Source organism: Trametes versicolor, assembly GCF_000271585.1.
Source record: "Trametes versicolor FP-101664 SS1 unplaced genomic scaffold TRAVEscaffold_2, whole genome shotgun sequence".
NCBI lineage: Eukaryota > Fungi > Basidiomycota > Agaricomycetes > Polyporales > Polyporaceae > Trametes > Trametes versicolor.
In genome coordinates, this window is record NW_007360322.1 from 2,190,037 (window position 1) to 2,216,632 (window position 26,596).

The 26,596-nt window shown below is 57.0% G+C and overlaps 8 protein-coding genes across 8 annotated transcripts; 6 read left to right on the forward strand and 2 right to left on the reverse strand.

The window, feature by feature from the left end:
• Positions 1–1,197: 1,197 nt before the first annotated feature.
• On the forward strand, positions 1,198–5,111 carry TRAVEDRAFT_43401 (uncharacterized protein; the record flags this gene model as incomplete). The annotated part of the gene is made up of 5 exons (XM_008035640.1): positions 1,198–1,494; positions 1,547–1,846; positions 1,912–1,981; positions 3,078–4,139; positions 4,189–5,111. The coding sequence occupies 5 exons, from the start codon at positions 1,198–1,200 to the stop codon at positions 5,109–5,111; spliced, it is 2,652 nt and encodes an 883-aa protein (XP_008033831.1).
• A 473-nt stretch (positions 5,112–5,584) lies between these two features.
• Positions 5,585–8,831, forward strand: TRAVEDRAFT_43402 (uncharacterized protein; the record flags this gene model as incomplete). The annotated part of the gene is made up of 9 exons (XM_008035641.1): positions 5,585–5,803; positions 5,862–6,227; positions 6,280–6,638; positions 6,698–6,835; positions 6,890–6,996; positions 7,046–7,177; positions 7,227–7,418; positions 7,476–7,880; positions 7,939–8,831. 9 exons carry the CDS (start codon positions 5,585–5,587, stop codon positions 8,829–8,831), a joined length of 2,811 nt encoding a protein of 936 aa, XP_008033832.1.
• Positions 8,832–10,234: 1,403 nt separating this feature from the next.
• On the forward strand, positions 10,235–12,032 carry TRAVEDRAFT_43403 (uncharacterized protein; the record flags this gene model as incomplete). Its single annotated transcript, XM_008035642.1, has 9 exons — positions 10,235–10,290; positions 10,343–10,413; positions 10,444–10,607; positions 11,076–11,090; positions 11,156–11,357; positions 11,423–11,438; positions 11,495–11,543; positions 11,602–11,657; positions 11,723–12,032. 9 exons carry the CDS (start codon positions 10,235–10,237, stop codon positions 12,030–12,032), a joined length of 939 nt encoding a protein of 312 aa, XP_008033833.1.
• A 296-nt stretch (positions 12,033–12,328) lies between these two features.
• Positions 12,329–14,562, reverse strand: TRAVEDRAFT_114190 (alpha/beta-hydrolase; the record flags this gene model as incomplete). Its single annotated transcript, XM_008036232.1, has 12 exons — positions 12,329–12,427; positions 12,487–12,555; positions 12,605–12,694; positions 12,755–12,876; positions 12,935–13,128; positions 13,184–13,274; positions 13,325–13,532; positions 13,587–13,655; positions 13,721–13,731; positions 13,789–14,123; positions 14,188–14,308; positions 14,367–14,562. 12 exons carry the CDS (start codon positions 14,560–14,562, stop codon positions 12,329–12,331), a joined length of 1,605 nt encoding a protein of 534 aa, XP_008034423.1.
• Positions 14,563–16,805: 2,243 nt separating this feature from the next.
• Positions 16,806–19,064, forward strand: TRAVEDRAFT_69228 (uncharacterized protein; the record flags this gene model as incomplete). The annotated part of the gene is made up of 19 exons (XM_008036233.1): positions 16,806–16,924; positions 16,975–17,053; positions 17,117–17,130; positions 17,185–17,283; positions 17,359–17,368; positions 17,424–17,441; positions 17,501–17,526; positions 17,586–17,611; positions 17,676–17,710; positions 17,768–17,792; positions 17,857–17,868; positions 17,934–17,949; positions 18,038–18,262; positions 18,329–18,356; positions 18,411–18,468; positions 18,536–18,560; positions 18,626–18,785; positions 18,859–18,960; positions 19,009–19,064. 19 exons carry the CDS (start codon positions 16,806–16,808, stop codon positions 19,048–19,050), a joined length of 1,119 nt encoding a protein of 372 aa, XP_008034424.1. The 3' UTR covers positions 19,051–19,064.
• Positions 19,065–19,507: 443 nt separating this feature from the next.
• Positions 19,508–21,841, forward strand: TRAVEDRAFT_43406 (uncharacterized protein; the record flags this gene model as incomplete). The annotated part of the gene is made up of 18 exons (XM_008035643.1): positions 19,508–19,541; positions 19,595–19,727; positions 19,786–19,864; positions 19,933–19,946; positions 20,007–20,105; positions 20,167–20,176; positions 20,230–20,247; positions 20,312–20,337; positions 20,400–20,425; positions 20,490–20,524; positions 20,583–20,607; positions 20,686–20,697; positions 20,758–20,773; positions 20,835–21,059; positions 21,140–21,167; positions 21,487–21,606; positions 21,662–21,751; positions 21,806–21,841. The coding sequence occupies 18 exons, from the start codon at positions 19,508–19,510 to the stop codon at positions 21,839–21,841; spliced, it is 1,026 nt and encodes a 341-aa protein (XP_008033834.1).
• Positions 21,842–22,489: 648 nt separating this feature from the next.
• TRAVEDRAFT_43407 (uncharacterized protein) lies at positions 22,490–24,795 on the forward strand (the record flags this gene model as incomplete). The annotated part of the gene is made up of 17 exons (XM_008035644.1): positions 22,490–22,611; positions 22,670–22,748; positions 22,810–22,823; positions 22,882–22,980; positions 23,064–23,073; positions 23,127–23,144; positions 23,209–23,234; positions 23,297–23,322; positions 23,385–23,419; positions 23,476–23,500; positions 23,576–23,675; positions 23,741–23,965; positions 24,060–24,087; positions 24,146–24,306; positions 24,390–24,549; positions 24,605–24,706; positions 24,760–24,795. The coding sequence occupies 17 exons, from the start codon at positions 22,490–22,492 to the stop codon at positions 24,793–24,795; spliced, it is 1,266 nt and encodes a 421-aa protein (XP_008033835.1).
• A 553-nt stretch (positions 24,796–25,348) lies between these two features.
• Positions 25,349–26,093, reverse strand: TRAVEDRAFT_17562 (pali-domain-containing protein; the record flags this gene model as incomplete). The annotated part of the gene is made up of 4 exons (XM_008035278.1): positions 25,349–25,662; positions 25,716–25,780; positions 25,834–25,970; positions 26,028–26,093. 4 exons carry the CDS (start codon positions 26,091–26,093, stop codon positions 25,349–25,351), a joined length of 582 nt encoding a protein of 193 aa, XP_008033469.1.
• Positions 26,094–26,596: the final 503 nt, after the last annotated feature.

Here is a 26,596-nt window from a genome sequence, read left to right on the forward strand (position 1 = left end):
GCACGGCAATCGACTGAGGGATGTGCTGCGCTGACCGTTTTGGAAACACGGGTGACGGTGCATATCATTTCTACCTTTGCGGTATCGTCCGTGCGCCATGGCTTACCCATGTCGGTGGAAGAGCGCAATGCGACCATTCGGATAAGCCGCCCGATGTCTTCAGGTCGGCAATTGTCCCAGATCTCCATGAACTCGATGAGGGCGCCACGCTGCTTGCGACCTAATAACGCTGTAGGACATTGCATGTCGTGGGCGAAAATGTCGGACATTATTGTGAATGAGTCCGACGGTCTTGCCAGATATTCTTCCTGGCTCGCTGGGAGGTGAAACTGAGAAGGAATATCATGAGTGTCGCAGCTAAAGCAGACGAGGTGCGATAACCACTGACGTCCCGGAAAACCATACAGCCATCATCCACAATACGAATGGCCAGAGTAAATCCAGCCGGGGTGTCTGGGGCGTCGGGAGAATTGGTCATAAGAATGACTCGGGCGGGAGCCAGGCGGCCATTGGGACAGGGCCTGACTTCTTGACGACGCGGCGATGGTTGTGCTGGAAGATGGGATTGTGACGAGCGCATGAGAGTCGCGTAGGCGGGAGTACGTGCAGGGAAAGGGAAAGGTATAGTGCGGAGGTGGATGAAGTCACGTCGTGGTGTGCGCGCGTGGGTGGTGACGACAGCAGCGAGGAGGACGTCTTGATTATTCGGAAGACTGCATAAAGTCTTACGGGGAAAGAATTCAAGATCGCCAGTAAATCTGGTGGAAGATGGCGATCGGGGCAGGGCGATCAGGAAGACCAGATAGGAAGACCGCACTGCTCCGTCGTGGTAGTCGCTGAGGAAATTCAAACACGCGAGGCGGGCTGCCTTGCTGCGGGCGAGTTGGGATTACCGGCTCGTGCAAGGCCTTGGCCACGGACCGGCGAGGTATTACGACTTAAACGGCCACGGCATGACATATGAGCCGACGTGACGGGGGTCAAATAATAATAACAAACCATTTGGCGTGTTCGGAGCCAAGTTAGAAGCGGAGAGACGGGAGAATCTGTCAAGTTTTAACCTCGTGCGCGGGTAGGTCGGGAGGTCCGCATCTTGTCTCTGCATTGCACCCTCCTCCCCAAAGTCTCTTGCGACGAGCTGTCCACAACTTCTCCCACTCCTCAGACGAAATTGACGTCACGCGGTTGGACGGTAGCATGGAAAATCAAGTGCTGGAGGACGTCCCGACGGTGGGGTGGGGTGAGCGGAGTGAAGAGAACACCGTACGCGTGGACCTGGGACGCCGGCAGTGGGGAGATCCTCCAGGAGACTGGTCCCCCAATAATGGCCACATCATTTCAGTCCAGAACGCAGTGGCTGACGGCGGTGTCGCTTTCTTTCTGAGAACGACAGACTCCATCGAAGCACTGCTGGAAGAGAATGGATCCTCGCAAGTCGGAATTGACTTGCTCGTCGAGACCAGGCACGTTAATGGCTACAGCTTCGGCACGACCGTACGTACGCTTCAGGTAGCAGGGTGCCGTCCATTCAACGATATCTTCACAGATCACGTTCCCAAGGACGTTGGATGAGGCTCGCAACGAGCCGCCCGAGACGTGGACCGATCACTTCAACTACACGGATCGAGACTTCCCCGGCATGCAAGTTGATCAATGTCGCGCGCTCCGGAGCATATGCTCCGTCTATCATTGGTTCCGGCACGCTGAAGAGGATGACGACCTCCGCCAGGTTTGGGCAGAGTTCGTTCTGGAGCGGACCAATGGTATACTATCAAGCTGGTGGGAGCCCTGCCCTGGAGAGAATCCCCTCCTGGCACTGTCACAGTGGGCGCTGCACCGGATACCGGTAAGTGGCAATTTCGATGTCATAGTGAGCCATCTCTCACGCGACCGCTCGTGCGGGCCTGCCAGGCGGCGTTCCCCCAGTATGGCAACAGCGCTGTGGCAGACGCGCCGGTCGTCGTGAATGGGTGGTCCCATGGTGAAGGTGGGAGTGACACGGGAGATGAGTCAGATAGGGAGGGAGAGATAGCGATCGAGAGCGAGATGGAGTAGAGACGTACTACCATAGAATGTAAGCCACGGCGAGAGCCGGGTGCGCTAGCGATGCTCGAGAAAGTAGAGTGACATACCGTGGCGGGTCTTGCTTTCGCTTTGAAGCAACATACATCACCCTATACAAGTTTTGCGCACGCCGTGGTAAGGCGTATGAGCTGCTCATGACGCAAAAGTCGTTTGAGCAGCTCCGCTGAATGCATATCTCAGCGATTCTTGGTTCCACAGGCCGGATATTCGATTCAACAGACAGAGACTTCAGGGAATACGACCGGCAGGTCGCATGCTGGCGTTCCGTAAAGGAGAGCTGGTTGAAGAGACGTTCTTGACTCTTTGTGATCAATTTCTTTTTCCCACGCTGGAGGTTGCAGATGAGCGCTTGAGCGTCTGTGTACGTTACCAGCATAACTCCCTCCTCGAGTTGCCCGAACCCAGTCCCTCGTCCTTGCCAATCACGCTCATCGTGTGGCTCGCCGCTCTGTCCTGCAAGAACGTTGGGACCCAACAATCGTTGCAAAATATCCAGCCTGCGCGTGAAACATCTAAGGAGCAGTGGGTGTGGCATTGACGGAGCTAGTACAGGCTAGTACGGCAGAGGCATCAGGTGCGCAACGCGTTTCGCGTAGCTTTCCCAAAACTATACGCATTGGTAGCAGTATCTAGGCATCCTAGTTCGCATAGAACCACAGCGGTCCAGAGAGACTTCGAGTCTGCTGGGAGCCGCTCACCGGGGACTTGCTGTCGTCGTGTGCTTCAAGAGACGCAAAGCCAGGGCAAAGCCAGGGTAACCGCCACTACCTCCGTCATCGCCCTCGACCGAGTCTGTCGCCGCCGTACCACACTGTGACTTGTGCCTTCGAAGAGACGGAGAAAACACCGTCATACATAGAGGCCATGGTGTCTGTCCCAGACCTGAGAAATTTGGAGAAGGAAACTCGACAGAGTGACCGCGCGCAGAGTAAGTCCGTGTTGTTGCGCGGACCACCGTGTGTGGTATTGTAACAGTACTGACCGTAGCGCAGAGGTGTTCGACTACACGGACGCGCGCTGCGCGGCCTTCACCGACGACCGCAAGTGGGTTATCACGACACCGAACATGGAGTTCATTCCAACACCTCCGATTGGAATACTGGAGGTGGTCCTTCGAGAAGACTATCGATACGGCATGGTTGATCCTATTCAGTGGCCTCAACTGTATTCCGCGGGGTACGAGTATCTTTGCGCATTGCAGCGACACCGAGAGGCTCCTCACCGGCTTGCGCGGTTATGGTGGACCCCCGACGAGGGCGAGGACTTTCAATTGCTGCAAGGTTGCACGATCAAGACCTTGGGTCTCCTACGACCCGAGTGCGTCCGGGAATTGAGCGGGATGGTGGACGACCTGGTCGCGGAGGTGGCAGACTCGGACCGCGGACGCCTGCACGTCGTCGATGACCGGGTGCTCTGGCTGACAACGGCGATGCGTCATGCGCGGGATCGCTTGCGAAACTTTGCGTGCACGTTTCGAGACGCCGCGATGCAGGTCAGGGAGGTCCAGCGCTATTGGCTGATGACCCGCGCGTACCTCGACTACTACGGAACGTATATCCGGTTGGGATGGCGAAGCAACCCCCTCAACACAGACCTGATGGGCGCCTTCACGACCGATCCAGGGGTGGTGCAAAATCTTTACGAAGCGGGAATACCGGTCTGGTTCGTCCGCCAGGACGCCTCGCTTTTGGAGAGCACCGTGGTGTACGAGTTGACGAAGTTGGAGCCACCTCGCGGCGTATCCGTGAACGCTGGTCCCCAACACGGAGCGGTGCTGTATCGAGGCCTGGTGGGCCGGAAGCACCTGGACATGATGGCCAGAGGGGGCCACACGTACCTCGATATCTCGCGCGCGCCCATCCTGATCGTCGAGACCGAGGGCGGGTACGCGACGCCGGTGTCGCGTAAACAGTACAGCAACGAGCGTACCGATGAAGCGAGGACGGCGCAGCAAACGACAACTCAGCGGAATGGCGTCCGGGGTTCTATCAGCAAGCGGGCGACCAATCGTGACGGGCGGGCGACCAATCGTGACGGGCATGGCTATCACCCATGTAAGACAATATGGAATACAAAGGTGCCATGTGCTGATCCCATTCGTAGACCGCACAAAACGCCCAGGGCGTCCGCAGGTGCGGGTAGGGGCGGAGAAGTTCGAAGAAGTCAGCCACCGATGGATGCCTCCGGCCTTGCCACCGTGGCGGGAGGCTCTGGGCTCAGTGGACCTTGCTCACGTGGGCCCGACCTCCCGCAAGAGTTGGGGATACTGGATCCCGGAACCCGCACTGTTCGTTCGAACGAAGACGGACCAACGCGGCCTCAAGTACCTCATGAACTGGCTGCGAGTACGCCCGGCGTGGTTATACATGCTGCGCGTGCGGGACGCGAACCTGTGCTCCATCCCACCGCAGTGGTGGCGAGACTTCCTGTACGGAGAGATCGCGCGGACCGAGGGCGACAGGGAGACCCGGAGAAGCGTCCGCGTGCGCCAAGTCTCGCATGTCTTCAGCAGAGCGTTTCAGCTGGGGGACGTCGATGTCAACCCCGCCGTACCACCCGCTTGGTTCGATCGACGATACGACCAGATTCCGGAGAATGTATGCGGGGCAATCATATGGGAACTGTGCGAGCTGGGATTCCGACAAGAGCTCCTAGCGTTGGACCGAATACTCGTCCCCATGAGCCGTGAAATCGGCGACGAGGAGATGCGGGAGGACTTCATCGGGCGGGTGTTCCCGGACGGGGCGCTGTACTGTGTTGAGCGCCTGCCAGAGGACACGGGATGCGGCCTCAGCGACGACCTGTGCTTCCGACGTGTGCCTTATCTCGAGGCTTTCCGGAATGTGCTCTGCCGATGGCCGCGCTGCCCGCCGTGCATCCACAAAGGACCAAGTATCGCGACAAGCATGAGCCGGGAGGTCATCGAGGAGAAGGAGCGGCAGATGGCGCGTTTCTACGTGCAGAGATTCTACGAGGAAGCGGGTCGGGCACCTATCGTGCCCCGTAGATTCCCGAAGGTGGGCTGATGGTCCAAGGTGAGGTGGTCCAGTTTTACAATCGAATAGAAGAGTCCCACCATGGTCGCGCTGCCGTTACTAGGCTCTCGTCGCACCCTCGTGGATATGTGTATCAATGGACAAGCATGTAAACCAGTCATACTACGCTAGAATGAACTGTGAACGCTGACAGCAGGTGATCGAGCATAGACGGATAAACTGGGGGATGAGCTTCGCAGGAACGCAATGCTGGGAGCACAATAATTGCGTGGACATGTGGGAGAGGTGGGGGATGCGATAATGTGCAGCGCGGCGGCATTAACCGGCACGCGAGGAGGTTCACGCTGAACGAGAGGCTGGGATGTTTCGAGGGCAGGGGGCGCGGTTGATCGGGTCAGGGCTTAGTCGGCAATGCTGGGTTCACAGTAGCGCGCGGCTCAGTCCCATCCCTTTTTGCTCACCGCTGGACCTTGACCCCAAGCAGCTGCTCGATTCCTAAAATCATGACTGCCGCTTCAACGCCGGATTTGCGAGGGACTAGCGCGAACAGCGGAGGACGGCGTGCGGCGAATGGCAAGGAGGGAGACGCGTCGTCTTCGTCTGCGGCACTGTCGTCGGACGCTAGCGAAGACGACGCGTCTTTCCACCCGTCGTCTTCCTCCACGGAGCCCAGCACGAGCACGTCCTCTGAGGGGGCCCCGACATCGGAGCATGAAGCATCGGTGAGTGAAAGTGCGTGCGGGATTGGTTTTAGGTGACTGAAGGAACCCGCATGGGCAGGTGCGCACTGGCGAAGACGAAGACGAAGATGACGCTCAGGACGGTGACGGCTCACGGTCTGCGCTCGACTCCACCGACGACGAGCAGGAGGGCCAGGATCGACGCAAAGCTCCGAGACGAAAGAAGAAGGCGTCAACCTCGTCGCAGCGAGTCCATGGCACGGGGGTCGCTCGGGACAAGGTCAAACGAATACATTGGTCGACGGCCGGGCCTGCCGCGGACGCGCAGCGGTACATGGTGGTTCAATTCCCGGCATGGTTAAGCTGCGCGGACGTGGCGGAGCAGAAGACGATGCTCGACAACATAACAAAGCATGTCGTCACGCACTACAAGGTGCCGGGGTACAACGATGCGGAGCTGAGCAAGGTGATGTGCATGAACTTCGTGATGAATGAAAGAAGCTGAGGGCGAGGTATAGTGCGTCGTCAACTGGTTCGCAAACCATAAGAAGAAATTGAAGGCGAACACGGAGGTGGCGGGTGCGAAGGCAGATGGGGATGGGGCTGTACCAGCCCCGAAGCTGGTGTCTAAAAAGGACCTTGCACCGCTGCTGAAGATGCTGAGAGGACGCGCCACGACGGCATCGGCGCTGTGGGCGAGGGACAACGAGGAGGAAGTTGCGCCTCACGTCGTTGGAGTCGGGAATCACGTCGGTGAGCGCAACTCCATCGTGAAGGGCTTGTTCGAGAAGTTGCCCGAGGATAAACAGCAAGAGTGGAAGGAAAAGTCGCTCAAAATGAAGGACGAGCGGGGGTCGAACCCGAATCAGTGCTACGAGTGGGCAGCGTTCTTGTATCTTAACGTGACACATGACTAACCGATCATCTGTACTGCAGGAATCAGAGGCAGTTCGTGCCTCTCTTGGCCTGCCTGCTTGAGCAGTTCCCTGGAATGGATGCCGACGAGTTCGGGCCGCTGATCATCCATATTCGGCTCGGTATGCGAGACCAAGATGGGATGATCATGAGGGAGCAGTAAGTCGACAGGGTTATCGGGTGACGGCGTGGACTGATGGTGGTGTATCACAGATTGTCCATCGGACTGCCGGAGGGGCACAGCGGTTTCGCCAACTTCGAAGGCGGGGCGGATGAGAGGGAGAACGAGCGGTGGAGACGATTCGTAACGTCTGCTTTGCGTGAGTGACCAGCGAACGGAAAAGCAATGAATGCTAATACAGCGATCAGCGAACCCAGTGCGTAGGGACCCAAGGCTGGTGAGCCTCGCGGATGGAAGGCCGGGCCTACCGCCCGTCAGCAATGATTGGACGGGAGTAGAAATGTGTAGCGTGATGGACGCCTTCATGCAAGCCACCTGGGGTGAGCGGCAGGTGGCATGTCTTACGGCGTGGACTGACCTTCGGCCCAGCGTATTGCCGCGGCGATGAAGAACCGCTCGTCTGGGCCAACGTTCTGAGCGACGCGAGCAGTTTCCTGGAGTCTAAATGGTTGGCAGCGGTGCGTCAAGACCCGAAGGAGCTGAAGTTGTCGACATGCGCCTTCCTCTACGACGCCATAGTGGACGCACAGGATACCGATCAACGCTTCCGGTTCATATCCGGTAAGACGTCTGGGACACCATACAAGCGATCTGCATGGAACTGACACTATGATGTAGGTACTGGGTCGTGCGACATACCTATGGCCACAGCCGGTGAAGCTGCACCAAGCGAAGAGCGTAGTACGTCGAGCGGTATAGCGGTGGGCACACCAATACCTGACACGCCAACACGGCCCAGGACGCGCAAGGTATGGCCTTCGCCGAGTAGGGTGGCGTCAGAAACCTCAACGACGGGTATTCGCACGGAGGCTATCGCGCGAGCGGCGGCGGCTTCTAAGTTGCCTAGCCTTCTGGAAGAGGATCCGTCCACGGATCTTGCTGTAGATGGTGCGTCGTACAACGGGAATTCGATACAAACGGGCCGGGGGAGCTTGATGGGTGGGGACGGTTTGGTGACAGGCGAAGCAGAGACGCATCAGGCCGCAAATGAGGAGGCGAACTGCGATGAACATGCGCAAGGCGGTGAGTATGGTTTGCAGATTCATGTTACAGGCACGTGTATGCTAATGTTAGGCTACAGTACATGGACCACTGAACGAGGATGCGACGGGAACCGCGACCGCGGGGGACGGGGCGGTTGCGAAGGGAGCTGCGGGACCGTCGGGCACGACGGACGACGCTGTTGCGACGACGAACGGGAGATTAGGCGAGGCAAGGGCGAACACGACGGCACATGCAGCTGCCACGAGCAGCGAGACGGCGGAGGTGGCAAAGGAGAATGCGCTCGATACGGCGACCTTGGCGGACATGGGGTTGTCGTCAGGAGTTCTTGGGACGCCGAGCACAGCGTTGGGCGGCGGGACAAGTCGCAGGACATCGCTGCGACGAGCGACAAAAGCGGCGGTGGGCGGGACAGCAGGGGTTGAGATGGCGGAGGCGTCGTTGCTTGCACCAGCAGTGTCGACCATGGCCGTGGAGGACGGACCCGCACCGCGGAAGCGAAAACACGACGAGATGGAGCCGCCGTCTGAGGAACTGGACATGGCAGTGGTGAGTGGGAGACTACGCATCGAGACAGGGACTGTTCGGGCGTCACAAGACGCGGAGGTCGCCAACGCACATGCTGCATCGTCGGGCGCGACAGCGGAGGCTGCTGTGACGACGGAGGCGAGGTCGAGCGAGGCGACGGGGAACGCAACGGCAGAGGAGCCTGCTGCAGCAGCAAGCAAGGTGTCAGGCCTCGCACCTGGCAAGGGGGCGCCGCCGCCGGCTGCTGGAACGGTGAGTGCGACGCCGGGCCTGGGGGGCGGTCGTAGGACGTCGCTGCGACAGGCGAGAAAATCGGCGGCTGTGGTAGCGGAAGACACGCCTGCTGTAGAAACAGATGGGACCGTCGCCGTCGCGCCGGGCGCCAGACCCAAGAAGCGAAAGCGGGACGAAAACGAGCCGCCGTTGGAGACTATGGCGAGGTGAGTGTGTGATTCAACTCTGTGCCATCGCGCATTAATGATGTGCGATGTGTCGTGCAGTGAAAACTTAGGGCAGGGTCCCGGAACCAAGTCCAACGTCACAGGAACGCGGGGAAAGAGCAAGAGGGGACGGGGAGGCAGTCGAGGAATGGGAGGAAGAGGCGGAAGCGTGGGCGGCGCGATGAGGTATGCTCAGGAAGGGGACTGTTTGGACGAATGGTGCTGATGACGAGATATTTCCACACAGTACGATAGCGGGGAGCGCACCTGATGCGCCCGCGGATGCGCCCACTGAAGGTGCATCGGCGCGTGGGAATGGGCGAGGTAGGGGACGAGGGCGAGGTGGAGGACGGGCCCGCGGCAAGCCGTTAAATGGGTAGGAGGGGATGATCATTGTGGATGACCGTTGAGTTCATTGTCGATTATCGAGGGTATAATAGAGGTTTAACGGTGTCGATGATAGAGGTTTGTGGATGACCGTTGAGTTCATTGTCGATGACCGTGGAAATGATTGTGGATTATCGAGGGTATAATAGATGTTTAACGGTGTCGATGATAGAGGTTTAACGGTGTAGATGATAGACGTTGAGAGTGATAATGAGAGGGTGCCTGCGGTGTGTGAGTTACCGACTCACATATCAAGCATAATGATAGTTCTAAGGTATAGTGTGTTTGGTGTAGGGGTTGTGGCACCTGTGTACTTGTTTGACCATCGTGGTTCGAGTCCCGCTGTTCCCATTTTTTGAGCGGCAGGATGAAAGCGCCCACCTTTTGGCTACAACAAGTAGGATGATCCAAGTTTACAGAACACGATCATCGAGGATGAACGGAGGGCAAACAAGATTACCTGGTGGATAAATGGGTTGGGCCGGGGATTATCTGGTCGATAAACTGGGTGGTGCCCGGATTATGTGCCTCAGTAACTCGTTCTCCATTGAGATAATAGCACACATGAAGGGACTCAGGTGAATAAATGGCCGGAGTAATCTCATTTTTACATTAGTCTATGATACTTTATCATCAAACTAACTGAACTCGTTGTTTTTTTGCACCCTGGTTCCCTACCAGTGACGAAAATGCGCCCGTTGTACCGCTGGGATAGCGCTGTATCACTATCTCTCGCTCCGTGGATTAGGTTCGGGCGTCCGCGCGCTGCGCAAATTTGCGAGTGCCGACTGGTTTCTATTGTGCGCACGGCTTCTAGCGAGATGCGTGAGGTCATGAGGGTGCAGCATACTAGGTGCTATGTTTGGCAAAATCAGTACTAATTCCTTGCTTCGAAGATGCGCCCGCTGGATGAGTATCGTTTAAAGGTGCCATGCAAGCGACAACGCTCCCTGACTCACATTCCTGGCTCTCGGTTCAATCGCGCTATAACTTGGCATACTGGACTCGGACTGCGAAGACATGTCGTCTCTAAGCTCTGCTGCGGTAGCCCAAGTAATCGCCACATATCAGGGGGTGTAAGTCTGATAGCAGATCATTGCGTGTTCAACTAATAGTACGCCGGTGCAGGATGACAACCGTCATAGTCAACATCTCGACCACAGGCAAATATCGTCTTAGAGTGCCCTCGCCTTCCTCCTGTACGGAAAATGCTCATCTATGATCCATAGCGCTGATTGCGTACGACGTCCTCCTCACCTTCGGGCAAGAATACCTATACATCTGGCGATCACGGAAGTCCTGGTTCACGCGAATCCTGTACATGTGGAACAGGTACATGTACTTGTTGTACTCGCTCCTAATTCTTGGGACCATTCCGTCGATGTCGAACACTGTGAGTGAGAATCTTCCGTACCTCAACACACTGATTCAAACTCAAACAATACACCCACAGAGGTGAACTGTGCTTATCCTCAACCTTTCATCGTACATGCTCCCTAATTCCGAGCCTTTTGAAAGCTGCGTTGCGCTTGTCTGGCTCACCACTGTCACTTGGATCCTGAATCTGCTTGGGCCTGCCAGTAATTATGTTTGCTACTCGCCACCTCTAAACTCGCCGCTGACACGATACAAGTGTTCACTACTCTGCGAATATACGCGCTCTCAAGAGAGAACAAGATACTGGGTGGGGTGTCACTGGTGCTAAGCATGGCACCCTTCGTCATCAATGCGGTAAGCTCTCTGGCTTATATAACGGCAGTGCTGGCTGATGGATACAACCACAGAGCGGCGTATACAAAGAAAAAATGCCCATAAACCTTCCCGCACCGCTGAACTGCTCTGAGACTGACACGGCCACCAGGAGCCTAAACATCAGGTGAGTTTTCTTCCACAGATTGTATGCGCCAATGAGTACATCACGCTCACCCATGAGGATCGCAGATGTTAGTACGGCGGCTCCTGGCGAACAGACAATTATTGACCTACCCGGACTCAACAGTGACCATCGCCTCAAGGGGATCTCTCATCCTCGTGGACTCGCTGGCCGCCGCCGTAACCTGGCGCCAAACACGTGCGGCAACCCAGCTGAGGACGGGTACTGGCATGAAGCGGCCTTTCCTCCAACAGGTGATGTGGGAAAATGGTATAGTCCATGCTATGCTCTGCCCGCGTTGCATGCTGATTTACACGTTCTTGTCTGCAACATAGGCACTGTCTACTTCTGGTCCGTCAGGTATCAAACAATTACTACAACTCAAGTTCTGACGAGCTTGTCTGCAGCGTACTGGTTTCCTTGAACGTGGTGAACTTGTTGCTTGTTCTACTTTCGGTATGTGCTATGCCTGGACAGCTAGTATACGTGCAATAATCTTCTGGTTCTTTTGCAGCTCGCCTCACAACCACTGGATGATCAGTCTTCCTACGTTTTGGTGTTCATCGACCCGTAAGGCATTCACCCTTGCTGCATTTTTCGCCATGACTAACCCCCAAGACAAACCTGCTCCACAGTATCTCCTCCAGCTTGAATAGCCGCTTCCTACTCGCCCTCCACGAGACGAACACGCGTCTTGGCGGGACCAACACGAGCATATCTTCCCTCTCTTTCAATATTGCCAGCGGTGGCGACCCGGGGGCAGGTTCACCTGAGCCCCCGGAGTTCCTCGGCATTATCGGGGGCTCAATCCACTCGTTCCACGACGATGACGGAGACCTGGACGAGCTCGCATTCGCACCGCCGCAGGAGGAGCACCAGCTCGAGCCTGAAGGAGAAGTTCTGGAGGTCGGCAGAGAGAGCGGAGATTTGACCCCGGGGGCTTGAGGCTTTCATCTTCCTTTTGTTTTCTTCGTGCTCAATCGTCATGTTTCTAGCTTCTTCACATACTTAGTTCAACGAGTCAATTCCTGTAGTGCGACTATGTATGCATCACATGTTATGTATATTCTACATGGAAATCTTACGTTCGCTTGAACTCGACGTTCACTTGCAGCAGGCGCACCTCCGCCGGGCACTGAATTCCACGTTCAAGCTATAGGGTAACATGGCTCCGGGAGCGCATGTTCGCCGTTCATTGGAATAAGGTTGTGTTGCAGTCACGACAGACAAATAAATGCGCTCTATGCGGCAAGCGCGGCCATAATCGCCTCGGTGTTCACCCCATCGAACAACTCAAAGTCCGTATTGACCTCACACGTCGTGTCGTTTCCGTCCGGGACCTGTACCGCAAATGTAAGCGTGAGCAAGATTCTAGGCAATGATAAAGAAGAGTACGTACTGCGCCAGTGGTCATGTACGTGAACAGGATATCGTTCATGCACTGGGAGGGCGAGTAAAGCGTGGTGTGCTAGAGAAGATTAGTAACCTAGTCGCGTGCGCATCACAACCCTGCTCACCCCAATTCCCTCCTGGACGATGAGGGCCGCGTTGTCCCCCATAATCTTGGAGAGCGCCTGGGAGCCCTTCAGAGGCGTGGCCGCGTCCAACTAGGTTCGTTCGTCAGCGAGGCCGAATGGGCGACAGGAGCACGGAGAGAGCAAACTTACCCGGTTGTTGGCGATCAGAACCTTGTTCGCGAGCTTCTTATTGAACGGCCCCGTGTACCTCTCCACGGCGCGCACGGGCCAGAACGGGCAGTAGTTCCACGAGATTGGCCAGACGGGGGTGACTGCGCCACGCGCGATCAGTGGCTGCGTGTACAACAACTCGCGGGGCGGAAGACGTACAAAGGTGAGAGCCGTTGGCGCTTTGAGTCGCGGCAATCGTGTTCTTGAACACGTCCTTCATCGAGGTTCCCCGTGGATCAATGCTGTCGCTGCACGCGACCGCGATGCCACCGTACGTCTCCGCTTCGTCCGATAGATGCCTCCGAACACTGTGCAGACGAAGGAGCGCGCTCAGCGGACGTCTGAAGGCGAGGCTAAAGCACATACATTCGTTGAGCCGCTTCACCGAGTGCCCTGCGAGCCAGCGACTCGCCCTGGACGGCGGCGGCAATCTCGGGGAAGGTCGTGTTCGCGAGGTCCGCCCAGGTAGCCGGGAAGTACATCGCCGACAGCAGTGCACCTATCTATGTCAGCACCAGGATAGTGTGGAGAACCAGTGCGTCTACTTACTGCGGATGTCCGCGGACGTCACCGCAACGGACGCGTTCTTGCGCGTGGCATCGTGTGCCTGCTTGAGGATCGTCTGGATGGTCGCGTCGACGTCCGCAGCGGACGCGTTGGCGGTGGCGATCGCACAGCCTGACGGTCCGGCGAGCGCGCATCCGGCGACGAACGCTTCGTACGCCTTGTCGGTATCTGAAAGCTGCTGCGGCCAGACCTGCGGCAAGAGAAAGGTCAGAATGACACGGAGCGATGCGCGAAGGAGACGAACCTTGTGCGACTCTTGGGTCGCGACGAGTTGCGGGTTGAGTACGCCGTCGAGGAGGACTCTTCCGACCCGCTAAATGCGCAAAAGCAGTCAGCTCTGCGAAAACGACGAGCTTCTGCACGCGAAGTTGAACACACCTTGGGAAACACTGGATCATGGCGACACGTGAGTCACCAGACAAGCGCAAGGTGGTCGCGTCACTCACTGTTCACGAACCACGCACCCAGCAGCGTGCCATACGAGATACCTGCGTAGTTCACCAGGCTCCCAGGCCCATCGAGTGCATCCGCAAGCGCGATCATGTCGCGCACCGTAGCGGCCGTCCCGATGTACTTCATGTACTTTCCCGTGGGGTGCTGCTGGCAACGCTTCCCGAGCTCCGTATACTTGCGCCCCATGACCGTCGCCTGAGCGAGCAACGCTTTCGTGTCAGCAGGATCGGTAAATTTCCCGGTATACTCGATGCCGTCGAGTTGGATCGTGCCGTTCCAGAAGGCGTTGTAGTCTGTCACATTGTCGAAGCAGACTATGTCTCCAGGGCTACAGAGAGGGCAAGCTGGTCAGCTGCATCCGGTGCGATGAAAATGAAGAGGTTGGTACGAACATAGTGAGTGTACCAACGCCACGCGTGTCCCAACTGACAATGTCGTAGTTTCCGCCGGTAAGGGCGAGAAGCAGCGTGCTCGCCTCATTCATGGTTGCTAGCCCAGAGGCTCCGGGTCCACCTAAACGGTGAAAATATACATGAGTGACGCCGCGCGATGCTCCTCTTTTCGAGCATACCTGGGTTGAAAAAGACGGTTCCCAGTCGTTCCCCGGTGGCGTTTACTTTGGCGACTGCGAGCCGCCCGGTTCCTGCTTTGGCGTTGTGGTAGTCGAGAGGGATCTCGAAGAAGCTGCACGAGACGTTGGGATCTTGCACCAAGGTCGGATCGCAAGCACCCCATTCGAACGCGGCATGATTGCCTCCCTGAAACATTTGTAAGATGCGTGAGCCCGCTCATAGATAGAAGACATTACCTTAAAGCTACGAGCATCTTCGTTTCTGAGAACTACCGCGTGGGCGGAGACTGCGGCAGTGAGTGCTGTGACTGTCAAGAGGCGCATCGTGTGAGAATGGGATCTGCGGAGGTGATGCTTTCTAAGGTGCCACACACGAGCTCAGTATAAGTACTACTCTTGCCCCGAGCGCGGCACAGAACGAGCAGGGCACGGACGGGACACCGAGCTGCGGAGTATGTCACCGAATGCGTACACATGTGGTGGCGTATGCTGGAGCAGAGTGATTGATGCAGCGCAGTGACTCGTAAATGTCTCTACGCAGCTGGCAGTGGGGTGTGTTGTGTGCGTGCATGTGCGTATAGCTGCGGAATCGCAGCCAATTGGACTGAAAGCCGATCGCGACCTGTCGACGGGAAGATGATCTTGCGCCCTGCAAAGCGCAATTTGTGGTACACCTGAAGAGCCCGAGTTTGATTGATGCTCAAGGCGACGCGTCCTGACCGCACGGAGGGACTGCGTAGAGACTGCGTAGGGGGCGTCCAAGATGCTCATGGCTGGAATTGGCGACACTTCGCGGCGACGCCCCGCCGTACGCAAGGCCCGACGGCGCGCGCTGCCGTTTAAGGAATGCTCCCGTAGGAATTGACAGAACTCGGGTCGAGCTGTAAAGCATTGGTAAGCCCCGTTATAGTACTACTAGAAAACGATGTGATTCGACGGAAATCTAGTGAAGATATTAGCATGGCTTGCAGGTGGTACAGTACCATGTTGCCCAAGTACGCAACCGACCAGCTCTGACCGGGGAATTGCGGCGGATCCGGCCGGCGCCGAGGGAGGCGGCGCCTGCACCGCTAGTGCTACGTAACTTTACACAGGCGCTTAAATAGTAGGCATACGTTCAGGCAGCCGCTCGTTGATTGGTTTGTTCCTCTATTCATGCCATCATCATGCACTACTTCTGCCAGCAGTACACTCGATCTCTCGGACTGTGGATGAAGGCCTCGCTCAGGATTAAATCCGCTCCCCAACGTGAGGCTTGTTTACGAGCCTAACAAGTGCTTAGTCATGTTGTCTCTTTCGATGAATTTTGGTCTTCGCGGATTTCGTTAGAGCTCGGTATGGTGGTCTCTCCAGCTTGTCCGCCGTCGAAAAGCTCACGCATCGTGTCAGAGTTGGCTCATACGAGTTTTCCCTGAGTCCTTTGTGACCCCGGGGTCTCACGGCGTGCGTCAGCCTCGGTCGCGCCACACAAACGACCCTGGCCGCCCCCATCAACCGCATCGCTCGTGTGGCATGTCAGCATCTCAGTTATGTATATGTAGGACTTCCGACAAGTGCCTACTATGGGCGTTGGTAGGAGTCATCACGAAAACAGTATAGATCTGCTCGACGTTCTCGGCTGACATAGGAAATATGAACTCATTGATGTAGTATCAGCCAGGTATCCGCGGCTGTGCTACGACACAGCCCTGAGACCAAGACATATACGCAGGACCACGGCAGAGGGCGACATCGGTCCGGGTTGCGACTTCCGTGCACGCTCCATGTCTATGGCGTTCATCTCGAAGCTTGCTCGCCCCGTAACTCGTCGGAGTTGCCCTCAGACTGCAAGCTCCTTTCATCACGCCATGCTTATATCCGAAAACGGGCCTCGGGGGACTACGTGCCTGGCATGTTCTCGGAGTATCGGCTTTGGGTGTAAGTTCCCAGCACAAACCATGGTTCACAGACTTTCCACTCACATAAGCATGTGTCCTTAGAGTACCGGGCTTCCCCCATAGTGCCTCGAAACCTGCCTCCTCCGGAGGCTCCTCCGGAGGAACTAAGCTCAGGTTGGCTCACTGGATATATGATGGAACACCGAAGACGAGTCTCCACGGCTGATGAACATTGCACAATGTGAATCACTCGCTTCTCCGCGTGGCTACCTCGCGGAGCTACCGAAAAGCTGTACGTCTTCATCGTGTAACAGTCACCCTGCAGCCGCAGTGCCTGAGTTATCATTGCACTGCACGTGGCGATCACCCCTCGGTTCCCCGCAGTCCCGCGATCGCCAGAAGCTTGTCTGCCACGCATCCCGCGCTATCCCGCGTTCTCACCGCGTCGGCACGGACTCTTTTTGACTCGGGCCTTCTCGTGATTGTCGGGTACGGCGCACCCACGATCGTATGTATATAGGTCGCGAGCGAGGGGGCGAGGCGCAGGCCGGAGTCGGTGCTAATGGCCATGATTCAGAATGCCGCACGCACCGCTGACAGCTCTGGGATCCCGCCGGAACTGTTTGGTTCCCTGCAGGAGTTCTTCGCATGCACGATCATTGGGTTTCCGATAGCTACCACGTATGCCTCTCCCCATCACAGAGGACTTCAACGCTGACGCGGCCTCACAGGATATATGGCATCACGGTACTGCAAACGTACTTGTACTTTCGCCGCTACCCAAAGGATAGCGTGGCGCTGAAGTCATTGGTAAAGCATATTCCAATCATATGTCGTATTTATACCGAGAGCTAACAGCTCGCGCGCTCACAGGTCGGCGGTTTGTGGTACGTGCCGCGCCAGTGCGTGCCTGTGATCACGTAACAACCCGAATATCACAGGGCGCTGGACACGCTGACCATCGTCTTAATCTCACACGCCATCTATAACTTATTCGTGTTGAATCTGGGCCATATAGCAGACGACGTCGACCTACCATGGTGAGCACATATATGTTGGCGGTCGTTATATTCCTTCGACAGAAGCTGAATGATCAGGCTTGTGTTGAATCTTAGGAGTGTAGCTGTACGCGGGTGTACTCTCGAGAAATGCGTCTTGACTGATTGTCCATCTTGGAAAGCTCGAGATAGTTGTAACAGTGTGTCTCCTGCGAATCCCCATCATGCGCTCGTGACCCAACTCATATTTATCCACTAGAACATCATCACAGTAGCAGTGCAGTAGTAAGTTGTTGGTCACCGAAACAGACAACCTTGCTGATGCTTGCTACTTTCTGCATCAGCTACTTCGCGGACCAGCTGCACAAACGTGGGTATCCTGCAAGTTTCCATCCCAAATCCTCATCCTGGGTGTTCCCTGACTCGTATCCCAGTAAGCCACGGAAACAAGCTCCTTCCTGCCGCCATAGTACGGCCTCCTGTAGCCGACTCCCTTTCCCCCCATCACTAACGGACGATCCTGTAGATCCTCCTAACAATTCCAACAATCGGTAAGTAGGGCCGAGATACCCATGCAACCGTACTGCAGCTCACTGATATTTTTCATCCCTGCAGTTGTCGGCATCTGTAAGTGTGTCATGAAGATTTGAGTGGACGGCGATTTTCTCACAAGCGACACTCATCTCGAACAGTCACCCTAGTCGAAACGTGCGTAGTACAAGCTTCCCTCCCGTCCTCGTGCTTGCCGTGTCCACACGCGCAGTTCCTGGCTCACAGCCGACCATCGCCCTTGCAGATTCCGTGACATTGCGGACGGTGTGCGACTTTTCCCCGAAACGAGCCCGCTCGTGTCGCTCCTCGGCGGGGTGCAGGCAGGGCTCGCGCTACTCTGCGACATGCTCATCACCGGCGGGCTCTGCTTCCACTTCCGCAGCGCGCGCGTCGTGGGCGGTCGGGCGCGCACGAACGCGCTCGTGGATAAGCTCATGGTGTACGCGATCCACCGGTGCGCGCTGACGACGTGAGTCCCCCCGCGACGTGTCCTGAGGAACATGCACTCACCTACTATTACGGCACATTTCGATAGTGTCATCCAAGGAGCGTGCTTGGTCACGGTCTGTTCTCCTGTGTAACATTTATGTTCGCGAGATGACTGACGTCCCCCGCAGCTCGTCACGCTCCCGCGCAGACATGTCTACATCATCTTTTCTATGATGATCGGCAAGCGTATGTCTTTTTCTTCTACATCCTATCCTTGGCTTGCGCGCTCACTGCGCATACCTGGCCTACGCAGTCTACGTGAACTCGCTTCTAGCAAGGTACGCTGCGCCCGTCATCTTCCAGCCCCTTCTCTGCGGCTGACACGCTTTCCGTACTCCTCCAGCCTGAATGTGCGCGCGTCGCTAAACCGCGCCGCGCTCGCGGACACGACTGTCAGTGCGGCGACTACCACTACCACGCTCCGATTCCGCGGCGACCCCTACACGGTCCCTAGCACGGACGGCGAATACAGCGTGACAGCGGGCGGGGCTGGCATTGTTATAGTGGGTCTTCCTTCATACCCGCCTTCGTCGATCGCGCCAGTGTTGCATGAGGCTGACTTTGCTGGGGCTGCAGGGTTCTGAGCAGGGCTGGGATAATGCAGAGAGGTCGAGGCTAGCTGCACCGCGCATGCTGGTGTCGCGCTCGTCCGCGAGCTCACTAGGTAGTGGTGAAGAGGTGCGTCGTGGCTGCGGGCCTGCGAGCTGTTGCTGACTGGGAGAACAGATGCAGATCAAGATGCGCGAGCACGTCGAAAATGCGGCCTGACCCGTCTGATGAACGTGCAACAAATCTTTCTTGACACATTGAAGTTTTCTCATGAGGCGTGATTCGGGCGTTCGAGCTCTAAAAGTGTCTGACAAGCGCCTGCCAGCTATGTCGCTTTCTTCCTTCCGATGATGATCATCGAAGAGCTCGGAAGAGCCCGGTACACTGCTCATGCCGTCGTGCGCGCAATTGTCGATGCACTCAGCATAACCTATCCACGTACATGTGGCGCGGAGAACGTTCCACATGTCAGGATGCTAGCTTATCCAATCCTCTACCGTCCTTCGCGTACGCGCAAGGCCTGCAAAGCTTGACAAGCCCGCTCACACCGGAGTTCTCCGTCACGAGTAGCAGCCTTCAATCTTTGTGTCCTCTCCATGATGGCAGTGCCGCATCCCCTCCGCCCCACGATGACACGGACAGTTCTCTGTCTCTGTCCTGCTCAATATCATTCATGATGGGCGGGGGTTCTGCCCGACCCACGACGACAGGTATATGTATGTATAGAAGTCGAGCAGGTTCGACGTGTCGCATCGCTGCTCAGTGCCACCACCAATACCCACGATCGACGCTGCACGCACTGCGGACACCGTCTCTGCTGGTATCCCGCCAGAGCTGTTTACCCCCCTGCAAGAGTTCTTCGCGTGCGCGATCATTGGATTCCCAATAGCGACCACGTACGTCTTTTCCCAACCCAGACTCTCAGAGGATGCAGACGCTCACGCGGAATTCCAGGATATATGGTATTACGGTACTGCAAACATACTTATACTTTCGCCGCTATCCAAAGGACAGCGCCGCGCTGAAGTCTCTGGTATAGCGCATGCGATCATCGCAGATATACCGGATGCTGACTAGCACTGACCGGTCGCCTTCTACCAGGTCAGCGCTTTGTGGTACGTACTGGTCATCTGTTAGTAGATGTGGTAGCGAGCTTGCTTACACAGATATGGCAGGGCTCTGGACACGCTGACTATCGCATTGATATCGCACGCCATCTACAACCTGTTCGTTCTGAACCTGGGACATTTAGCCGACGATGTCAAGCTGCCTTGGTGAGCACTGCTGGAACCAAAGTCGTCTTTTTCTGACTGGTCTGCTCTTGTTGGATTATAGGAGTGTTGTTGTACGTCAGCGTGCCCTCGAGAAACACTTCCTAGCTGATCGTCGCATTGGAAGCTCGAGGTAGCTATAACGGTACGTCTCCCACGGATTCATGATGCGCACCCGCGGTGCAGTCGCTCACGCATTCATTCGCTAGGACGTCATCATCGTAGCGGTGCAGTGGTAAGCCATCGGTCATCGAAGTCGGATCCTTCGCTGATGCCTGCCACGTACAACTCCGGCAGTTATTTTGCACACCAACTGTATAAACGTAGGCCACCGTATTGTCCCTAAATACTGTCCTGGCTGTTGACGGTGCTGCATCCCAATCCTAGCGAGCTGCGGAAATAAGATCCTCACTGGATCGATAGTACGGCAGGATATACTCCACCCCACTGAATCTACGTTGCTGACAGGCGGTCTCACAGGTCCTTCTGACAATCCCAACAATCTGTGAGTGGGCCCGATGCGGCCACGCCATTGCAGGCACACACTGGCACGTCGTTGACAGTTCTCGTCCATCCATTACAGTCATAGGAATCTGTAAGTGTGCCACCAACCTCTCAGCCGCTCTCTTCACTCACGATCAGCCCCACCGGATAGTCACCCTAGTTGAAACGTACGTACTCCAGTGGCGCGTCACCCAGCGCCGGACCCTGCCCCCTACTCACCCACAGCAGCTTTCGCAACACCTCGGCCGGCCTGCGCCTGCTCCCCGCATCGAGCCCGCTCGTGCTGACGCTCGGCGGCGTGCAGGCCGCGCTCGCGCTCCTATGCGACATGCTCATCACCGGGGGGCTCTGCGTGCACTTCCGCGGCGCACGCGTCGCGTGCGGCCGGGCGCGCACGAACGCGCTCGTGGACAAGCTCATGGTGTACGCGATCCAGCGGGGCGCGCTGACGACGTGAGTGCTCGTGCCGTGCCGCAGTGCCCGCGTCTTGGGTGATTTGCGCACTCACGTGTGGTCATGATGCGTTTCGACAGTGTCATCCAGGGGGTATCCTTAGTCACGGTATGTTTTCCTCGAGTACGCGCGGTATGGTTCAAAGGCGGCGACCTGACGTCCCCTGCAGCTCGTCGCGACGGACATGTCTACATCATATTCTCCATGATGGTCGGAAAACGTACGCGCTTCCCCCTCTTCCCCCTTCCGCCCTCAAGTTAACCTGAGTGCTCACCGCTCCTACCCGCCCTACGCTCAGTCTACGTAAATTCCCTGCTCGCAAGGTACGCCGCTGCGCCTGTGATGCTAACACCCCGCTTCCGACGTCTCTGCGGCTGACCGGCACTCGACCCTCCCGCGCATTGCCAGCCTGAACGTGCGTGCGTAGCTGAGCCGCGCCGCGCTCGCGGACGCGACGGTAGCTGCCACCACCATGGCAACGACGCTCCGGTTCCGCGACGCCCCCAGCGCTAACAGCGAGTCCAGTGGGAACGCCAGTTTTGTTCTGGTGCGTACCGCTCGCCGCTAGTGTTGCGTGAGGTTGACGGTCACCGGGGCGGCAGGGCTGGGAAGACGCACAAAGGTCGAGGCTGACTGCACCGCGCATACTGGTGCCACGCTCATCCACCGGCACACTAGCCAGTGGCGGAGAGGTGTGTCACGACGACGGGTCTTTGCGCTGTGGCTAATCGGGAGATCTAATGCAGGTCAAGACGCGCGAGCACGTAGAGGACGCGGCCTGACGCGTGCGACGATGACCATTTTCTCTGGGATATATTTATATGTGTGGCATGCGTATCGTGGCCGCTGTGAATTATGTGGTGTTGAAGCTGAAAAAGGTTTATTTGGCGCGGCATAGTCAGATTGGAATAGTTGTGGAGGAGCCTGAGATACTCTTGAGCTTGCCAAGGCCAGGGCTGGAACTTGCGCCTTTGATATTGCTTTCTTTCTTTCTTCCGATTTTGAACATCGAAGAACTCGGAAGAGCCCGGTACGCCGCTCATCTCGTCATGCTCACGATCGCCGATGGATTTAACACAACAGGCTTGCAAATTCACGTACAAGTGGCTCGGAGGACGTTCCACACGGTGTCAGGAGGCTAGCTTCTCTCAACCCTCCATCGTCCTTCGCGTCACACGCCCAAAGCCTGCGAAGCTTGAGAAGGCCGCTCACCCAGGAGTTCTCCGTAATAGCAGCCTTCAATCTCTGTGTCCTAACCCATGACAGTGCCGGATTTTCTGCGCCCCACGGTGACACACGGACAGAGTTCGCTGTCTCTACTCTTCTCGAGATCATGATGGGCAGAGGTTCGGCCCCACCCACGACGGCATATATATGTATCGAAGTCGAGCAGGCTCGACGTACCGCATCGCTGCCCAGTGCTACTCCCAATGCCCGCGATCGACGCTGCACGCACTGCGGACACCGTCTCTGCTAGTATCCCGCCAGAGCTGTTTGGACCCCTGCAAGAGTTCTTCGCGTGCGCGATCATCGGATTCCCGATAGCGACCACGTACGTCTTTTCCCAACTCAGGCTCTCAGACGCCGCCGACGCTGACGTGAAATCCCAGGATATATGGCATTACGATACTGCAAACGTACTTGTACTTTCGCCGCTATCCAAAGGACAGCGCCGCGCTAAAGTCTCTGGTAAAGCGCATGTCTCGATCATCGTATATATACCCGGTGCTGACTGGCTGCATCCTCCTAGGTCGGCGGTTTGTGGTACGTACTGGCCGTGCGTGGTTGCGAAGGCGAGCTTGCTCACACAGATACATGGCAGGGCGATGGACACGCTGACTATCGCGCTGATATCGCACGCCATATACAACATGTTCGTTCTGAACCTGGCGCATCTAGCCGACGACGTCGAGCTGCCATGGTGAGCACTGGAGCTAGAGTCGTATTTCCCCCCCCCCCCGAAGAACAACAAAAACTGAACGGTCTGCTCTTGTCGCATCATAGGAGTGTTGCTGTACGTGAGCGTGCCCTTGAGAAACGCTTCCTAGCTGATCGTGACACCGGAAGCTCGAGGTAGCTGTAACGGTATGTCTCCCGCAGATTCATGATGCGCCTTTGCGACCCAGTTGCTCACGCATTCATTCGCTAGGACATTATCGTTGTAGCGGTGCAGTTGTAAGCCATGGGCCATCGAAGTCTGATACCTCGCTGATACCTGCCACGTACAACTCCGGCAGTTATTTCGCAAACCAGCTCTATAAATGTAAGCCATTGTATCCAGCGTCGATAATTATTGCCATGGGTGTTGATAGCGCTGCATCCCAGTGAGCCACGGAAACAAGATCTTCACGGGATCGATAGTACGGAAGAGTATCCTCCACCCCACACGCTGCGTTACTGACAGACGGCTTCACAGGTCGTTCTGACAATCCCAACAATTGGTGAGTGGGCCCGATGTGACCACACATTTGCTGACACATAGCGCATCGTTGACGCTTCTCGTCCATCCATCACAGTCGTAGGAATCTGTAAGTGTGCTACCAACCACACAGCCGCACTCTTCACTCATGCCCAGCTCCCGCCGCCGCCCCGCCTGACAGTCACCCTAGTCGCGACGTGCGTACCGCAGCTTACCCGGAGCCGGCCCTGCCCACCACTCACTCACCACTCACCACCGGCAGCTTCCGCGACAGCGCAGACGGCCTGCGTCTGTTCCCCGCGACCTCCCGGGTCGTATCGCTGCTCGCCAGCTTACAGACCGCGCTCACGCTCCTCTGCGACATCCTCATCACCGGCGGGCTCTGCTTCTACATCCGCGGCGCGCGCGTCGCGGGCGGCCGGGCGCGCACGAACGCGCTCGTCGACAAACTCATGGTGTACGCGATCAATCGGGGTGCGCTGGTGACGTGAGTACTCGTGCCTCGCCGCGATGCGGTAGGGGTGAATGTGTCTGGTGTGATGTGTGCACTCACGACGTACGATGATGTTCTGTTTCGACAGTGTCATACAAGGAGTGTCCTTGGTCACGGTATGTCTTCCTCGAAGACGCTCGGCACGGTCCAGAGGCGACCTGACGTCGCCTGCAGCTCGTTGCGATCCCGCGCGGATATGTCTACATAATCTTCTCGATGATGGTCGGAAAACGTACGCCCTTCCCCCTCTTCCCCCTCTCGCCATCAAGTTGGCTCGAGCGCTCACTGCTCCCACCTGGCCCATGCCCAGTCTACGTAAACTCACTGCTCGCGAGGTACGCCGCGCTTGTCATCCTCCAGCCCCGTCTATGTGTTTGTTTCTGCGGCTGACCGGCATCCTCCCCCCACGCATCGTCAGCTTGAACGTGCGCGCGTCGCTGAACCGCACCGCGTTTGCGGACACCACGGCGGCCGCCCCCACCATTGTCACGACGCTCCAGTTCCGTGACGGCCAACACACGCTCCCTAACGCGGACAACGAATACAGCGCAACGGTGGACGGGGCTGGCACTATCTCGGTGCGACCTCCGTCGATAGCGTCAGTGTTGCGCGAGGCTGACACTAGGGCTGTAGGATTCCGAGCAGGGCTGGGAAGACGCGCAGAGGTCGAGGCTGACTGCACCACGCGTGCTGGTATTGCGCTCGTCCACCGGCACACTAGGTAGTGGTGAAGAGGTGCGTCGAGGCTGCGCACTCGCGCGCTGTGGCTGACCGGGGAACTGATGCAGGTCAAGATGCGCGAGTGCGTCGAGAACGCGGCCTGACGCGTACGACTGCTTGTCAGACGGGACATGTATATGTGCAGCATGCGCGTCGCAGCTGTTGTGAATTATGTACTGTTGGACAATGAGCTTCATGTATCCGTTGCTTCTCGTCGCCGCGACAAGAAGATACTAACTTATAGCCCCTGCGGGAGTCTGACAATGGATCAGACAAATGCACATGGACGAGGTCAAAAATTGTAGACGACATACTGAAGAACGATCCAATTATTGCCGCAGCGAATCTTACTTTCCTTGTCGGTCGATCGCCATACGAGGCACAAGGTGTGTATAGCGGATGTAACTGTCATCCATTAAACAAATCTATCGTTACAGCGTAGATGGCATACGAAGCCGTGAATAGTCTCGGCTCGGAATATAAGGCGCAAGTAATATTGATACAGAATAGCGTAGCAAGGGGAGCAGTGTAAAGTCACAGGCATCGCAGTCATGGACAAGCAAGGTTCGTGAATGTATGGAAAACGAAGAGGAGGTATCGATAGTGGTTTTACTTGCGAGCCCGACAGGAGAAAAAGTCCACACGCGACCGATCCGCCTAGTACGCCGCGACGGCGCGCTTGCGGCCGTAGCTGTAGCGGCCGAAGGAGCCGCAGAGGCTGGCGAAGAACGCGAGGAAGAGGGCGACGAGCGCGCCGAGCACGATCCAGTTCGCGTTGCCCCACTTGGCGTCGATGCCGCGGTCGCGGAAGTGGTTACGGGCGACGCCGAAGAGGACCATCTCGATGACCCATGCGACGAGGGTGACGAGGAAGGCGAGGGCGCTGAGGAGGGTCATGAAGACGGTGCCCGCGCGGTGGTAGGCTGCGCCGCAGAGGCCGAAGAGCACGGAAAGACCAGACAGGCCGGCGGCTAGCAGGATGGTCAGCATGTGTATGTATGGGTGCGATATGATAGGGACATACCGATCGGGATGAGGATGAGGACGGAGGTGAGGTTGTGGAAGAGATGGCCGTTCAACCGGCTGTCACTGAAGGATACAATGTTAGCGATGCCCTCGCATAGTCTGAAGCAAATGCGTACGCTAGGGTGCCTGGGAAGAACCAGCCGACGTGCGCTTTCGTGCCCGTGTAGCCGAAGACACCGAAGTGTGTTGTGGTAGCGCCTGTAGGGACATCAAGGTAGGAGATGCGCTCCCATGTTGGTGATGAGATGGAGGCCTGAAGACGATAATATGTGAGCAGATAAAAAATCTGGGAAATTTGAGCAAGACGTACGAAGATGAGAAGGACCATCGCGGCGAAGGCGAAGAAGAGTCCTGGTACTGCTGCTCCTGCGGCCATTGTGAATTATGGATGAGTCGTGAAGGGTCGTGAGGTTGAGGACTTGAGCTGAGGGAGATAACGGTGAGCAACGTGCTCGGCGTGTAGGCTGCGCGGAGGGGACTCACGAGGAGGGGAGATCGTGGCAGGGAGGCGACGAGTGGGGAGGCCAAGGACAGATTCGAGGATGAATATAAGAGGAGTGGCGGCCTGACGTCACCGCCAGCCACCGCTTTCCATTTGCGTCATCGGTCGCTTAGGCGCCCATAACGAGTGGCTGAGGTCACAGGAACGGGACGCCACAGCGGTCGGTGCGCACGGTGCCGGTTGTTCGCCCTTGGTTTGCTCCATCGACGTTCTCGACCGACCTTTCTTCGCTGTCCCCAGTGCTCCCGCCCATGGTCACCCGACCCGCCGTCGCGGCTGCAAAATATTCGAGCTCCAACGTCGACCATGGACTGCGTTCGAGTGGCCTGGCCGGTGCCTTTCGCTCTACGACATCGAGTGCACATGTCGGCACAGGA